We start from the raw sequence: 15,992 nt of genomic DNA, 5'->3' as shown, positions 1-15,992 counted from the left end.
GGGGACTCTCTCCCTCTCCTTCTTCTCTCACAACAAAAGCCTGCTGCTCAGGTGCTTCCTGCGCTGACCTCACTTCGGCTGCGTTTCAACACTCTCACAATGCCTGTCCTGACCTCACTTCGGCTGCGACTCAACACTCTCACAATGCCTGTCCTGACTTCACTTCGGCTGCGTTTCAACACTCTCACAATGCCTGTCCTGACTTCACTTCGGCTGCGACTCAACAGTCTCACAATGCCTGTCCTGACTTCACTTCGGCTGCGTTTCAACACTCTCACAATGCCTACTACCTTCATCCCTTATTTCCTTGCTACCTTGCTCTCTAAATCAAGCAGCATTTGGCTGGTCACATGATGTTCCCCACCACAGTTACACCAATCTTGACCATCCAGATCATGGAACACACATGCAAACAACCCCACTCCCACACAGTAACACACACGCACACACTCACTAACAGTCACACACACACACACACATCCCCACACACAAACACACACTCAGACACAGCCACAGCCCTGTTATAAAAGCAGTAAGAGTGAAAACAAGTTTGGGGTACATGGCTTTAGCTGACCCTTTGAAAACGAATCAAAATTAATCTTAGATGTAATCTTAGTTCACTGTTGCTCTGACATTACCATTGAGAGAGTAATCGTTGATTTAATTGGCTAAATTGTTGGCCTACAACAATGACCCGCTGTAACTTAATCTTAGAAAAGGTCCAGAGACATGAATATTTCATTTAAGTTCAAACAGGGTATTCAGTGGGCAAGGCTAGGTTCAGAGAGCAGTTCATTGGACGAAATTGAGTGTTCAGCGTAAGCGCTTTCGCTGAATGAGGAAAAACCCCGCATGCACACTGAGTAGAGAGGAAGAGTGACAAGTCACGTTACTGACTGCCTAGCGTGCAGACCACAGAAATCACCATTTGGAATTCTCTAAAATATTTTAAAATATTTTTTAGGGGATGAAGCGGTAAAGAGAAGAGTTGAAATCTTGCGTTGAGATTTGGCGTCGTGAAGAGACGCGCGCATTCCAGAACAACATCCGTGAGTTTTCTCTCTCTCAAACCGTCACATCACAATGAAAGTGATGTGTTTCGTTTGACAATTTAATGGCAGGTGGGATCATATAGTTTTTTTTGAACGAGAAACACGTTTTAACAGTGAACAACTAGACTGACTGCTTTAATTGAAAGACGAGATGGAGCGACCTCATCTCTCCAAATCAGAGCGCAAGAATATGGATACTTGCTTGAGACGATTGAAGCAAGAATTGGTATGTTTTTATCATTATGATTATTAACTTTACACCAATGTAACAGTAACGTAACGTGTGTAGATTTTGTAAACTGTATGGGCTTACGTGCATGCATCCGATCATCCAGTCGACCACACGTTTTGGGGAAACTTGAGCTTGATCTGGAGCAGACAAAGAAGTAGACATATATAAAATAAAAATATAGAAATACAGATATTTCCTCGTCATCGCTTTACGTCGAAGGTACACAACAGTAGACACATTTCACATCAGTGAATTCACTAATAAAGCACGCACGTGATAACCCGCTGTCTCCGATATGAATAGAAACGATTGAATAGTATTAATTGTATGGATTAATATTTATAAATGACAATTATTTTACACAAATAATGGTTATATTGTAATTGCAAAGCATGGAAGTGCTTCCTCGCATACCCCACCCCCACCCGCACATCTGTGACAGATGTTCATTTAAGCTTAATGGCTCAAACTAAAGACCGTTTTCTTTAATCTCTCATGGCAAGTCTTGTCTTTTGGTGTGTGTGTGTGGGGGGGGGGAGCTTCTCTGAGCAGTGCAGCATTTTATGGACTCTATTTTGGACTTTATCAATAATTCTGATGTTGGTTTAATGTTCACCTAGTCTCCAAAAATCAATTTAACCTCTCCTGAAAAAAAGAGCAGTCTAATGCCTTTAGGTTTATTGGTCTCTCGTTCCTAATGTTCTTAAATTCAGCTTTCTGTCCTAACAGTTTAGGTTTGACAATAACAAAACGCAGAGATCCAGAGTTGGTCTCCACGTTTGAAATGTTCGAACACAATCCTACATGGAGCTTCGCTGTCACATCCTAATCTTTTGGCAGCTGGCCGAACCGTGTTCAATGACTGCAGCAGATTCTTCTGGAACAATCATCAAAGGCATGTTCGTTCACCCGTCGCTACGGGGGCTATGCAACATGAGGACTGCTGGTTGTGGGCTGGGCTGTCGCCGCCGAATTAGCTTCGCGTCTGTCGGTTGGCACGGGTTACCAGGTACGGCCATGGAGGGGCTGCATGGTGTTGACGTTTTGCCATCTATATAAAAAGAAGCGTCTGAGAGCTGAGAAACATCCAGAGAGCAGATGCCTCTTTCTTTCTGCTTCCCTCTCTTTCTTTCTTTCTTTCTTTCTTTCCCTTTCTCACTTCTACCTCTCCCTCTCTCTCTTCTCCCTCTTATTTCCTCAATCTTCTATTTCTCTACCTTTTTTTCACCCCCTTTCTTCCACTCTTTCTAATTCTCTTTCCCCCTCTCTTTCTACTTGTTTCTGTCTCTCTTTACCTCCCTCTCTCTTCCTGGCTCTCTTGCTCTCTCACCCCCCAACTCAAGTTAGGTGCCATGTGGAGCCCAGTCTGTTGGGTTCGGCGTTGCCAACGCAGTCACACGTCCCCTAACCTTACGTCTCGAGTCTTCCTAGAAGGAAGTTGGCAGTGGCCTCTTCAGACAGGAGGAACCCAGAGAAGCACTCTCCCCTGTCAGACTGTCAGGAACACTGGGGTCACTCAGGGCTCTTTTGGAGGGGTTTTCCTCATCGGTTCAGATTGAAACCTGGAAGAGAGGGAAGGTTGTGAAGGAGGAAAATCAAGATACATTTTTACAGTCTGACACGGTTTGCTATCTGGTGATGTCGTATCATGTCGAAATGTGAAACTGATGTGAGACTGTGAGGAAGGGGTATGTTCTCATAGTTTAGGGGAAAACGTGTTACTATAGATGTTCTGCCAGATTACCAGCCAGTATAGATCCATCATCAGGAGTTTCCCCTCCCCGGTCCCCCCCCCTCCTCCTCCCCTCTCCCTTCTCACCCTCCTCTCCTCCATTCTCCTCCCGCCTCTCCTCTCCCCTCGTGGGAGTACTGTTGGGAGGTGTGAACAGTCTGGGGTCAGGAGGCCCTGTCTGTGTGGGGCAGGGTCAGGTTAGGCCAAACAGTGAACTTTGACCCCGGGTCTATATCTATTACTGCTGTGCACTGCTGCTCAGCACAGTCCCAGTCTGGGGTTTTTTTCACAACCTGCATTTTTCCGTTCATGGGCCGTCAGTTGATACAGACGGTGAACTAGCAAATACTTTGTAGACGGAGGGTTACAATTCGGGTCAGTGTTCGATTTCAGGTGAATTATGGGCACAAAGAAATGAGTGGAAGCTCGGATGCAAGCAAACGCATTGTTGAACACAGTGAAATGCTGATTAGGAACGTGCGTACACATTGTAGACGCGGGACTTGAGTCCAAAATCTTGTCGTCTCTACTTGAAATATGTTGAATTGGCTGCCATGTCCTGCGCTTAACACGATTTCAAATCCCACACAGATGACTGAACATGTTTAAGACTCGCTACATTAAGGATGTACATTTCACCCATGCCTCACCCAACCTCAGCTCCATCTGACTCCATTTTGTGCCTTGTGACGGATGGAACATTTCTTAGATTCAAACCCACCGTCCACATGCTTTAACGTGAGCATGACCCCCCAGGGAAAACGATGAACCCCCCCACCAGGCAAAGTGGGAGAGAGAGAGACTATAAAAATGTCAAATAACTGGCCTCGGTTGAATCATTGCTACCACACTGGAACATGAGTCAAAGCTGAGTGAAAATGTAAATAGCAATGCCCTCTGCCATCTCTCCCCTTCCCTCCCCTCTCTGCTATCTGTTCTAGAAGGTTCCAGACCACATTTATGTATACGTGAGGGCACACCTCTGGGATCCGAACATGACACGATCGTTTGATAGTGATACTGGCGCTAATTTCACTCTTGTGTCTTCCTATCTGTCTAATGCCTGAAGTCATGCACACATAACTGTCATCTTGGAATGTTTTTCAAAAGCCACTGTGCATGAGCACATAGAATGCTGAGAACAATTTGAAATTGTAACTGCCACTGTGGTTTCTGTCCTCAGAGCTCTCTGTTGTGGTGCCATGAAGAGCAGCTCATCTTCAACTTTCAGTGTCGCGTCGGCAAAAAAATCCCACCCGAAGTTGCTATTGGCTGTCAGAAAAATTGCTAAATTTCGTGATGATGTAAATCCATTATTTGTTGCTAGGGAAGGGGAAAAATCACAAAATCTAGCGACAAAGCTTGAATTGGCAACACTGCTAACTTTCTCCACAATTTGACAGTAAAGACAGGAAACATTTCTGGTGTAATTTGCTCCTGTGTGTGTGGTGTCTGTGTGTGTGTGTGTGGTGTCAGTATGTGAGTGTGTATTTTGTGTGTGTGTGTGTGTATGGTGTGTGTATAGACCCCCACAGCTCCATTCTCCAGCCCCCGGTCCTTCCTTCCTGCCTGCTGGAACCAGCCTGGCTCAGGCTGGCAGCTGTGTGGGGGAGTTGGGAGTTTGTGATGACCTCACACACTGTCTCTGTTTACGCCTCGCGGATAGAGCATGCACAGGAGACGGGATGAAAGAGTCCCAGTGACGCGTACCTTCCTACTGAACAGACACTCACCACGTTCTGCCTTCACGCTAATCGTTGCGCTAATAAAAGATCTTGGATCGTCTCGAGCTCTCGCCGTGTAGCAGTTTGGTGAAAGAGCGCTCGGTGATTAACTAAGTAGCGTCGGTGTAGCTCCCATGGAGTGCTGAGGTCTGACTGTTTCATAAAGCGACTGACAGCTTCTGGGAGACTCTGGAAAAGGAGAGAAGGGTGGTGGGAGGAAAGAAGAGAGAAGAGGAGAGCAGGAAAGGATTTACTATTTGTACTGAGTAAACAAAATTAAGGGCAGTATTTGCACATAGTGTTTGTGTGACACAAACACAGCCTGTGTCCCCCGAAGACAGGGCGTGATTCTGCCCTTGGCCGACACAGGCCAGCATTGATACGTACTGAGCAGGAGAGGTAGGGTGGGAGTGACACACACCCAACCCTTCTCTCCCAGATACACCCTCTCCCACCCCCATAACTCCCCCTCTCCTCCGACACAACCACACAACCCCCCTTCTTCTACGTACTCCCTCTCTACCCTCACACACACACCCTCTCTCTCACACACACACACCCCTAGCACACAGCGTCTCTCTCACACACACACACACCCCTCACACACACACACACCCCTAGCACACAGCGTCTCTCACACACACCCCTCACACACACACACACACACACCCCTCACACACACACACAATCCCTTCTTCATGGACACAGGCTAGTGTTTGATAACCTTGGCCTCTATATTTCCTCATGCTGTGGCCAACAACAACAACAGTGAATAGGCTTTGTGTACGCCGCCTCTGTATCTCTGGTCTGGAGGAGGTGAGCTGGGTTCACACCCAATAACACCTCTAAACTCTGTCCTTTTATGTTTGTTTATTGCCATTTATATAATATTATTTGTGTGCGCTAGTAATCCTGTTAAAGTACTTCAACATGGTTCTCGAAAGACAGCCTGCATTCACATTTGGAAACTCACACACATGCCTACACAAACACCACACACTTACACACATAAAACTCCACACACACACACGTTCTGTGTGACTACACACACATGCGTGTGCAGTCAGAGAGTGGGGTTGAGAGTGAGGAGCTTGTAACTCGTCCTGACTGAGAGAGACTACGTTAGAGAGGCTCAATCTCAACCCACAGCAAAGATATCCTGTTGATTTATTTATGCTAAGTGGGATTTAATTCAGATTCATGCATATTAAATGATTAGCAAGAGTATTGATGCTGGTTTGATTGAATGAACACTTACCGGGTTTTCATCTGCTATGCCCTTCACTTTGACTCTGTCTGGGTAAGACATAACATCTCAGTCCAAGGAACAGAACTTTTAATGCTCACTTTTAAGGACCTTTCATTTAAAATAGATTGAAGACAGCGAATGTGTTAATCTCCAACCTTGACGTTTTCGAGTCTGACGTTTTTCACCGATGAAGATAGATGGGTTGTCTTTTAGTAATGTATTCATCCAGCTTCCTCGCGAGCATTTCTCTGTTCTTGCGTGTTACGTGTTTGGTTTTTTCTCTTGTCCAGGCCTAAACTTGTCTGCACTTGAAAATCAAGCCTTCTATAGCAGATAGTCTAAAATGTTGTGCATTTTGACAATAAACTTTAACTTGATGTGTAACAGCTTATCTTAATAGCAAATAAACATCCGAGCTACGTTCAGTAACATACAGAATAACCAGTGACTGACTGTAGCCTACTCTGAAGTTACTGTAATATCCAGTCTGATTTAACTGGAGTAAACTGCAGCATCCAGAACAGTCCAAGACCAGATTCCCTTAGGAACCAAAAGTTCTGTCTAATCTTTTTCACCAGATTTAACTAAACCAATTCCGTTAAAATACGTAAATCAAAATCATAAAAAAAAAAATGTCTTCCTTTTTTCGTTGCAAGACCAGAGGATTTAGCGTAGCCTACTGCACAGCATGTCTGTTACTCATGTCATGTGTTAACGGTGACTGTCAGCTAATAGCGGGGGATCGCTAATTAGCAAGTTTGGTTAGTTTATAGCCACCTCCGAAAAATAGCATAGCTGCGTGAGATGCTGGTGTGTGTAGAGTCTGGCAAGGGTTGACATATTTAGGCCAGCGAGTTTTAGAGGCAAGGCAGTGACGACGGCGAATGGGTTTAGCTAGCTAGCACAGTCAGGTCAACAATATGACTAGGCTCATTTCTTCGGGGCATGTTATGAATTATTAATATCTGTAGAGACTGGGAAGTGGGGTGAATACTGCTTTTGTACTGTAGCCTCCTATCGTTTGGTTGGAGATTCATGTATTTTGGATGAGAGGAGAGCGAGTCAGCGTTTGCGTGTTTGTACCAAACAAGACACCGAAACTATAAGGTGGAAAATGTAGGATATTTCGAAACTAAGGATATAATGCAGTCTTTGGAACAACGGTATTCCTAAAAAAAAAAACTCCTTGCCCGAGGCGTCAAGCATGTCACGGCCTTGTTGACAGGAGCCAAGCGGCTCTGACGGTGCGATATTGTAGCTCAACTCTTTGAACTTGTCCGTGGTTGAAAGTAAACAGTAATTACTGGCGGTTTCCCAGCCTGTAAAGTCAGCCAATTACACCTAATGAAGTCAGCCGTATGTGTGTGAGACGGGAAAGTAGAGAAGCTGATGGGGCTTAATTACCTAGCCTGCGTGTTATCACGAAATACAGACAACGGCCTTTTGTCTTGCAGAGAGTATGCATGGCCAGGCTTATTAGTATGACCTCGCAACCGGCTATTAAGATCTCCACCGTTCCATATGCTAAGCTACGTGCTTGTCTGATCTCAGCCCTACTTTCTATTGGAGATTTCGACTCCGTATGGGTGAACATATTTAACATGCGGGATTGTGTGCTCTTAATAGGATTAATGCGCACCGCTGTCAGCGGCTGTTTGGAAAGGTGGACGGCTCATGCTCTAGTTTCCCTTATACATTAATAAACAACATGAATGCATTATTTGTATGTCGATGTAGATAAGTGTAGATAAGTGCAAAACGAATACAAACTTCAAATAGGCATACTCTGTAAAATACAAACGTGACGTGTTAGAAATGGAAAGGATATCTTTCTCCCATGTCTCGTGTGTTTAAGCAGTCGTCATCAGGACAAGTTCTCTAGGAGATTATAATTCCATTTGAACAAAACTTCAGATAAACCGTTCCCACGGCATTAGCGTGTTTTGTGTGACGCTACTGTCAGACACAGTTGCTGCACATGAACCTTTCCCATCCTGTGTGGTGTCAGTCTGTGATTGAGCTGGGGGTGGAGGAGAAGTGTGGGGGGAGGGGGGGGGGGGGTTCTTTCCAATATCACTGTCGCCCCCCCTCCTTTCATCCTCCATGTGTTCTAATGGTGTAATCCTTAATTGAATCCATCAAGAGTCCATCTATCTATCAGCCATCTAGACATATGGCATGACCCCCCTCCAGCCCCCCTGCCTCCAGCCCCCCCTCCTCCCCCTGCACTCACTGCTGTCACCCTCCACCCTATCCCCATCCCACCAACACTGCTGTGACTCTTACTAACTCTCCCTCCCTCAATCCCCCTCTCTCTCTCCCTTTTTCTCTCCATCTCCCTTTATCTCTCCAGCTCTCCCTCATTTCACCTCTTCAACAGATCAACTGAGAATGCTATATATGCCTATGAGGATGCGTATATATATAAATATATATATATTCTCTGTTAACTGTTTTTCATCCTCCCTTTCTTTTTCTCTCTTCCTCCATCCCTCTCTGTCTCCCTCTTTACCTCATTACCCCCCTCTCTCTTTCCCTCCTCCCCCCTCCTTCACCCCCCTCCCCCCTCCCTCCCCCTCTCTCATTGTCATAACTGTGAGCTTGACTGAGCACACGCCCACTGTTAGGGATTAGTGTCTAGACACATCTGATTGGCTGCCAACTCACAGAGCCCCCCTCATTGGTGGGCGCCTCATATAAGGGTTGTCAGTCTTCTGGGTTCGAAAGGTGACTGCCGTCAATCTCAGCCTGACAGGACAGAGAAGAACAGAAAGCCCTGGTTCTGTTAACACAGCAAGGAGGTGAGCTGGTCCTCTCAACCCAGGGGAGGTGAGGTGGAGGTGGGGTAGAGGGGTGGAGGTGGGGTGGAGGGGCTGGTAAAGGTCAAAACGTGGTGTTTTCTCATCGCCCCAGCGTCACTGTACAGACTGTAGTGTTGTGAAGGAGAGGTAACAGTTAACATCCAGTTTAGTGGATCAAGGAGATTGAAAGCTGATCTGTAGTTCTGTACTTCCTCAGTGTGTGTCTGGGTGTGATGCTGCTGAGGGCTTCCGCTCTGTGGGGATACTGTAGATGGCCTGGGGCCATCCTCAGAATTATCTAGACAACTTTGATCTTTTTCTTCTTCTTTCTGGTTTAAAGAAGCAAGAGGAGGGCTGTCTCCTGGGTAACATGTTGTTATGGGTAACACTTTGTCACGGGTGACACGTTGTCACGGGTGACACGTTGTCTTGGGTACCACATTGTCACGGGTGACCACGTCATGGGTAACGTGTGATTTTATATGAAGTGAAAAGTGTCCGGAGGAAGGACAGGAAGTCAAGTTGTTCCCTTAGGGTTACTGCTTGCTGGCTACAAGACCATGATTTATAGAGAGGAACGGGTGAAGAGAGGGAGGAAGAGAAAATGTGAGAGAAAGAGACACAGAAAAGGTGAAAAGAAAAAAGAGACCAGAGAGGAGAATGGAAGAGGGTGTGGGAGAGAGAGTGTGCATGTGTGGGGGGAGAGAGAGAGTGTGTGTGGAGGGAGAGAGAGAGAGTGTGTGTGTGTGTGGGGGGGGGGGGGGGAAGAGAGAGAGAGTGGTGAGGCCCCCCCCATCTGTCTTGGTCCCAGATCCTCTCTCACACGCAGCACATATGGGGGGAGCTGTCACTCAAACCTGATCACGTGACCTAAAACAAAACATGGAAAGCCTCGTGGCACAACGGCCAACGGTGCATCAAAGTAGCGACATGTGGTCTTCACAGTACTGTAGACAGACATGTTGTCATCACAGTACTGTAGACAGACATGTGGTCTTCACAGTACTGTAGACATACATGTGGTCATCACAGTACTGTAGACAGACATGTTGTCATCACAGGACTGTAGACAGACATGTTGTCTTCACAGTACTGTAGACAGACATGTTGTCATCACAGTACTGTAGACAGACAGTGAATAAACAGGTTTCTTTGTGTTCTCCTCAGTCCCTGATGTTGGCATGTTATTGTACTAGGGCAATGCTGATGTTGTGACAGGCCTGAATGTAAAAGATTATGTGGTTAAATTAATGAGTTTAGTTAAACTAACTGTCTATTTCCTCACCTTCTTTCCCCCTCCCCACCTCCTCCTCCTCCTCCCCTCTTCACCTCCTCCTCATCCCTGGCCTCCTCACTTCTCCCCTCCTCCAGCTGTCTATGAAGGAGGCAGGCGATGGCCTCCATGCGCAGATGAACTCCATGATGGGGGCTCTTCAGGAACTCAAGCTCCTCCAGGTCCAGACAGCGTTGGAGCAGCTAGACGTCTCAGGCCGTCCTGTCCCAGGAGCCCCGGCCCCCCCGGCCCCTCCCCCAGCAGCAGCACCCATCTGCGGCCCCCTCCCCGGCCTCCAGACCCCCAGCCCCAGGCTTCCTCTGGTCCGGACCACAAGCAGAGAGTCCCAGAGCCAGAGGCAGAGCTGGGCTGACCAACACAGGAGCAGTCTGGACACCTCTCCCTCCTCCTCCAGCCTGGAGAGTGAGACCCTGAGCCTCCCCAACCCCGACCCCCAGCCCCGGCCTCTCCCCAGGAGGGTGTCAGGCTACACCGCCCCCCAGGTGGACTTCTGCGGCCCCCGGCTCAGCCACCCTCCCCCGGCCCCCGCCCAGGCCCCCCCCCAGCCCCTGGATCTCCCAGGTATCCTGTACAGTCTCTCCAGAGAGGGGCCCTCCCTGGACAGCGACTTCTCCCAGGACAGCATGGACGATTCCAGCGACTGGACCTCCTCGCTCATGAGCCGCTGTCGCAACCGGCAGCCCTTGGTCCTGGGGGACAACGTGTTTGCAGACCTGGTGGGGAACTGGCTGGACCTGCCCGAGCTGGAGAGGGAGGAGGAGGACCGGGAGGAGGGAGGGGAGGCGGGGCGGGGATCCGACAGGCCCGACTCCCCCGCCCACCCTCTCCGCCTGAGCCGCTCGCAGGAGATCTGCAGGAAGTTCTCCCTCACCACCAACATCTTTAAGAAGTTCCTGCGGGGCGTGCGTCCGGACCGGGACAAGCTGCTGAAGGAGCGGCCGGGCTGGGCGGCGGCCCCGGAGACGGGGCCCCAGGGCGGCCTCTCCAAGAGGCCCAGGAAGGCCCCGGCCTCCAAGGCCCGAGGCAGCTTCTACCTGCCCTTCTGGGCGGCGGGGGCCCCTCAGGGGAAGGGTCGGCCGGAGGCGCCTGCCCTCGCGGAGCCGGGGAACCCCAGGCCCCTGTTCTCTGGGATCCTCATAGACAGGAGGCTGGTGGAGGGCAGAGTGGAGAGGACACAGCCCTTGTTTGACTATAACACGGCAGTGTGGGTCTGACAGGCCTCCTCATCCTCTCCATCCTCCTCCTTCTCTCCTCCTCTTGTCCCCTTCCTCCTCCCCCTTCTCCACAAACACTGCCAACCTGGAGACAGGTGCTGCAGATTTGAACAGAGCTCAGTGTGTGTGTGTGTGTGTATCAGACTATGAACTGCAAGATGAACAGAGCAGCCAGACTTTTTCCCGGCACGGGGGAGGAGGGGGGGGTGGGGATTATAAGGGCGACTGTTTGTTTGACAATCCTGAAGACCTGTCTGTGAGAGAGAGAGAGAGAGAGAGAGAGAGAGAGAGAGAGAGAGAGAGAGAGAGAGAGAAATATATATAGAGAGAGAGAGAGATTTTCTTTCTTTTGAAATCACGTGCCCTGGACTACACAACAGACGGTACGTCCATACGGACTAACACACAACCACAGATTCTTCTCCGACTGAGGTGCCATAAGTTTGTTCATTTGAAGACGTTATGGGATTATTGTCGACATTTGTTTCTATGTTTCTGGTGTGTATTCTGCACTGTCGTACAGACCACAGTAAGTGTTCTTACTCTAGTGATAAACAGAGCTGGTCAACTGCATGGACACAAACCCCTTTCAACTACTGCCTTCACAAAAACAGTTGGCACTGAACTGACACAAATAATACAGTTACTGTATGCTGTTTAATCAGCCACATTAATTCACATATACAAGGATTTACTGTTGATGCCCGGGGTTTAGCTCGCGGGCTAATGCATCTTAGGACGTGGGTGGGATGCTGAGGTCAGTACAGGCTGGTAATGTCATTCCATCACCTCACTCAAGAAATGCCCGGTTCTTGGTCACCATCACAGACAAAAACTGCCAGGAGATAAACACACTGTATTTGATGTATTTTATGTTATCTAATGCGGTTTAATTAATCTTTACTCTTTTATCTTTTCGAGGGCGATGTGTGTTTTTTTGTGGGAGGGTGAGGACAGTGACCGCTAAGAATTTTGGGCCCTGTGAAAGCCATTCCAACCCTGGGTAGTTAGTCCTACCCCCCCCCCCCCACACATACTGCCCCTGGGTAGTTAGTCCTACCCCCCCCCTCCACATACTGCCCCTGGGTAGTTAGTCCTACCCCCCCCCCTCCACATACTGCCCCTGCTCCTACCCCATGGAGACTGTGGTGGTGTTTGAGACAAACCGCCGCTAACCTGCAGAATCAGGTCACGCCCACGGGTACATGATGGCCCTCAGGGTCCACAGGTTCAGAACTGAGAAAAAAACTGAGGTTCACACTTGAGATACGATGATGTCAGCCAAGTTGAGCAGCAATAACAGAAGCAAAAACCAACATCTCCAACGAATCAGGAGCTAACAGACGTCTTTTTATTTTTATTTTTTATAAATGGATTTACTGAAACCATAATAAATAAATTTAAAAAAAGAATAAAACTTGCTTTCTAGCCATAACAGTTAAATTGAGTATCTTTAATTGTCTGACTGATTGTCTGACTAATCGGGGGCCGATGGGATTATGGAGATGTGCCTCCTGGTGTTTGAGGGACGGTTACTTCATTAAAACGAGCCAGAGAAGGTCAAAGGTCAACTCAGTGGATCTGAGTCTGGGTCTCTGGTCTGAAAAACAAGAGTTTGACAAAAAGGAACATGTGAAAAATGACAGGCTGGTCCTGAACCTGTCTAATGATTCCAACAGGCTCCTGCAACAAGCTACTCCCTGAGGGAGAATCAAGTATATAACCTGGTCTGACAAATACAGCATCCCTTCACTATTTCTGTACTTCTGAGGTAAAAAAAAAATAAAAAAAACATGTTGTACAGATGTTACAAAACGTACCAAAAAAAAAAAAAACCTTGTTACGCAAGTACAATTTTCTGCTCTCTCTAACCAGAGATACCTATCAGGAAGTTGAATTAATGTGAGACAACAAGTCGGTTGATCCAAGCAGGGAGCAGGAGAGCTGGCTGGCTTCACCCTCCAGCCTGCCTGGCCATCTGCTGCTGCATATTCAGGTCACATCAGGTCCAGGGAGGGGAGACGACCTGTCACACACACCCTGACAGGACTTTGGAGATTTGAGTTTATATTTGACTTTGTTTTGTTTGGGTTTCTGTGAATCTTAAGTGGAATTCTAGCAGGTTTTGTTGGTTCTGCGAACCACCGTGGTTTCGAGTTTGTCTACGTGCACCGTAAATCTGTGACAGATTCTGTACGTTAATAATAATAAAAAATATCAGAAAGCTATCACATCTCTGCCTTTGTTCTGGTCTGAGAATCATTTAGTGTGCATCCACTTTCTCCTTCGCTAGACACGAGTTCATTTGCTTTCTGTGATCATTACAGTTGTTTCATGGGTCGTCGGTTCATCGCGGTTCAATACGTTTGCAGTCTTCTCTGCGTCTCCAGCCTGGTTTAGGAAGCTGATGGAAAACAGGGCAGCTCAAAGAGCTAACTCAGCCCAACAACAGGGTCTCGCTTCTACCTGACTGGAAATAGCTGTTTGTCAGCCAGATCTGAGTCTGTCTAAGTGCTGCACCCAGAGAGGCTGACTCTGTCAGGGCCAGAGGATCGGGGGCTGTGAGGGGGCCTCAGCTGAAGACAGAGTGACTCTAAATCTGGACGGGAGCTGCACTCCTCGTCTTTAATAAGTAAACATGTAAGCAGCGCACTCTGGGTCCTTGCAGGGTGAGGACCTCTGCTGCCTCCACTGACAGCGTGACGAGGCAGGGAGCAGAGGCAGTGTTAACTCACAGTATGACGAGGCAGGGAGCAGAGGCAGTGTTAACTCACAGTGTGACGAGGCAGGGAGCAGAGGCAGTCTTAACTCACAGCGTGACGAGGCAGGGAGCTGAGGCAGTCTTAACTCACAGCGTGACGAGGCAGGGAGCAGAGGCAGTCTAACTCACAGCGTGACGAGGCAGGGAGCAGAAGCAGTGTTAACTCACAGCGTGACGAGGCAGGGAGCAGAGGCAGTCTTAACTCACAGCATGTGTGTGTGTCTGTGTGTGTGTGTGTGTGTGTGTGTGTGTGAGTAGGTAAATAAGGAAGAGAGAGGGTCCTGTAGCCCTGTTTGGGTGATGGAGGTGTGTGTGACTTTTAGTATTCTCTCATGTTGCTTGCTGGGAAGGGAAGCATGTTGAAACATTACACAACAATCTAAACAGGCCAGTGAGCATTCCATATTTAAAACACCAGGGTGCTCAGAGGCAGGCTAATGTAATCTCTGTGTGTAGAAACCTCAGGAGGGAGGGAAGGAAGGAGAGAGGGTGGAGGGAGGGAGGAGATAGAAGAAGGTAGGATTTTGGGAGGGAAGGAGAGAGGGTGGAGGGAGGGAGAAAGCGAGGATGGGGGGTGGGAGGGAGAGAGCGAGGCAGAGAGAGGGAGAGTGGAAGTAAGGTGGGAAGGAGGAAAGAGGGTTTGAAATACAGAAGATGGAGAGAGGCAATAGTCTAGAGGGGAGAAAGGACAGAGGGAGGATGGAGCTTAGAAGGAAGGGAAAACATGAGGTAAAGTAAGAGGAAGAATAAGGGAGGAGGGAGGGAAGGGAGTACCGAATTCTAGATGGAGAGATGAAGTGAAGAAGAGATTATAGTGGTGCTGTTACCAGGTGCAATGTTGTCTTGGAAGAGACAAGGCTCCTGTGTGTGTGTGTGTGTATGCATGTGTGTATGCATGTGTGCGCATGCATATGTGCGCGTGCATATGTGTGTGTGTGTGTTAGTCAGGACAGCTGCAACTGTGTTCCTTTTCTCCCGGCTCAGTTTCCCTCCGGGAGGGAAATAGATGCTGGCTTTGACCACTCCCTCCACACACACACACACACACCCACACACACACACACACCAAAATACACACACAAGCTCCTACCCTCATCTCTCCTGCTCCTGCTAGACAGCTGTTGTTCTCTCACAGACCAGGCAGGGCTGCACAGCCCTTAATCCTTTCAGACTGCTGCCTCTCCTGCCTCTCCTGCCTCTCCTTCCTCTGCTTCCTCTCCTGCCTCTCCTTCCTCTCCTGCCTCTTCTTCCTCTCCTGCCTCTCCTGCCTCTCTTGACTCTCCTGCCTTTTCTGCCTGTCCTGCCTCTGAGATGCTCCCTCCGGTAGACTCTGGGGGAGGTTAAGTCATTGGGAAAGAAGGAGGGAGGGAAGTTAGGGGGGGAGTAACTGGGGAGAGAGGAAGTGATGGTCCTCCTCTTCCTCCTCCTCTTCCTCCTCTACCACCTCTTCCTCCTGTTCTTCCTCCTCTTCCTCCTCTTCGTCCTCCTCTTCCTCCTCCTCTTCTTCCTCCTCTTCCTCCTCTACCTCTTCTTCCTCCTCTTCCCCCTGTTCTTCCTCCTCTTCCTCCTCTTCCTCCAACTCTTCCTCCACTTCCTCCTCTTCCTCCTCTTCCTCCTCTTCCTCCTCTTCCTCCTCTTCCTCCTCTTGCTCCTCTTCCTCTGTGTTTCAGCCCCTCAGCTGTGCTGGTAGGCATGGGCTCCTCTTTCACTTCCACCAGCTCAAAACCACCAATGCTGCTGCTCTGCTCCACACCCACACGAAATCTGAGACACACACACAGGCATACGCAAACACTCACACACGCACACACACACACACACTCACACACATACATATGCAAACACTCACACATAAACTCACACACTGTGCACACCCACACACACACATGCTGAGGCTGGTAAAGTATAGGTCATTCATGACAGTGTGTCAAAC

At 48.5% G+C, this 15,992-nt stretch overlaps 1 protein-coding gene and 1 long non-coding RNA gene across 2 annotated transcripts; one reads left to right on the top strand and one right to left on the bottom strand.

The window, feature by feature from the left end:
• The first annotated feature begins 876 nt into the window (after nucleotides 1-876).
• inka2 (inka box actin regulator 2) lies at nucleotides 877-12,292 on the top strand. Its single transcript, XM_084705687.1, has 2 exons — nucleotides 877-1,278; nucleotides 10,162-12,292. Exons 1-2 carry the CDS (start codon nucleotides 1,204-1,206, stop codon nucleotides 11,296-11,298), a joined length of 1,212 nt encoding a protein of 403 aa, XP_084561813.1. The 5' UTR covers nucleotides 877-1,203; the 3' UTR covers nucleotides 11,299-12,292.
• Nucleotides 2,705-6,074, bottom strand: LOC146272344 (uncharacterized). Its single transcript, XR_014766660.1, has 3 exons — nucleotides 5,999-6,074; nucleotides 4,750-4,929; nucleotides 2,705-2,846 (listed from the first exon to the last, which is right to left on the bottom strand). It is a non-coding gene; the product is annotated as an uncharacterized LOC146272344 (long non-coding RNA).
• Nucleotides 12,293-15,992: the final 3,700 nt, after the last annotated feature.

This window comes from Hypomesus nipponensis, chromosome 9, assembly GCF_054491055.1.
Source record: "Hypomesus nipponensis isolate SF chromosome 9, ASM5449105v1, whole genome shotgun sequence".
Classification (NCBI taxonomy): domain Eukaryota; kingdom Metazoa; phylum Chordata; class Actinopteri; order Osmeriformes; family Osmeridae; genus Hypomesus; species Hypomesus nipponensis.
This window is presented reverse-complemented; position numbering and strand designations above follow the sequence as displayed.

Excerpts from the sequence above, each read along its gene's own strand:
- inka2 (XM_084705687.1), top strand. The coding sequence starts at position 1,204 with ATGGAGCGACCTCATCTCTCCAAATCAGAGCGCAAGAATATGGATACT. Across the intron at positions 1,279-10,161 it reads GACGATTGAAGCAAGAATTG|CTGTCTATGAAGGAGGCAGG; the intron begins GTATGTTTTTAT and ends CCCCTCCTCCAG.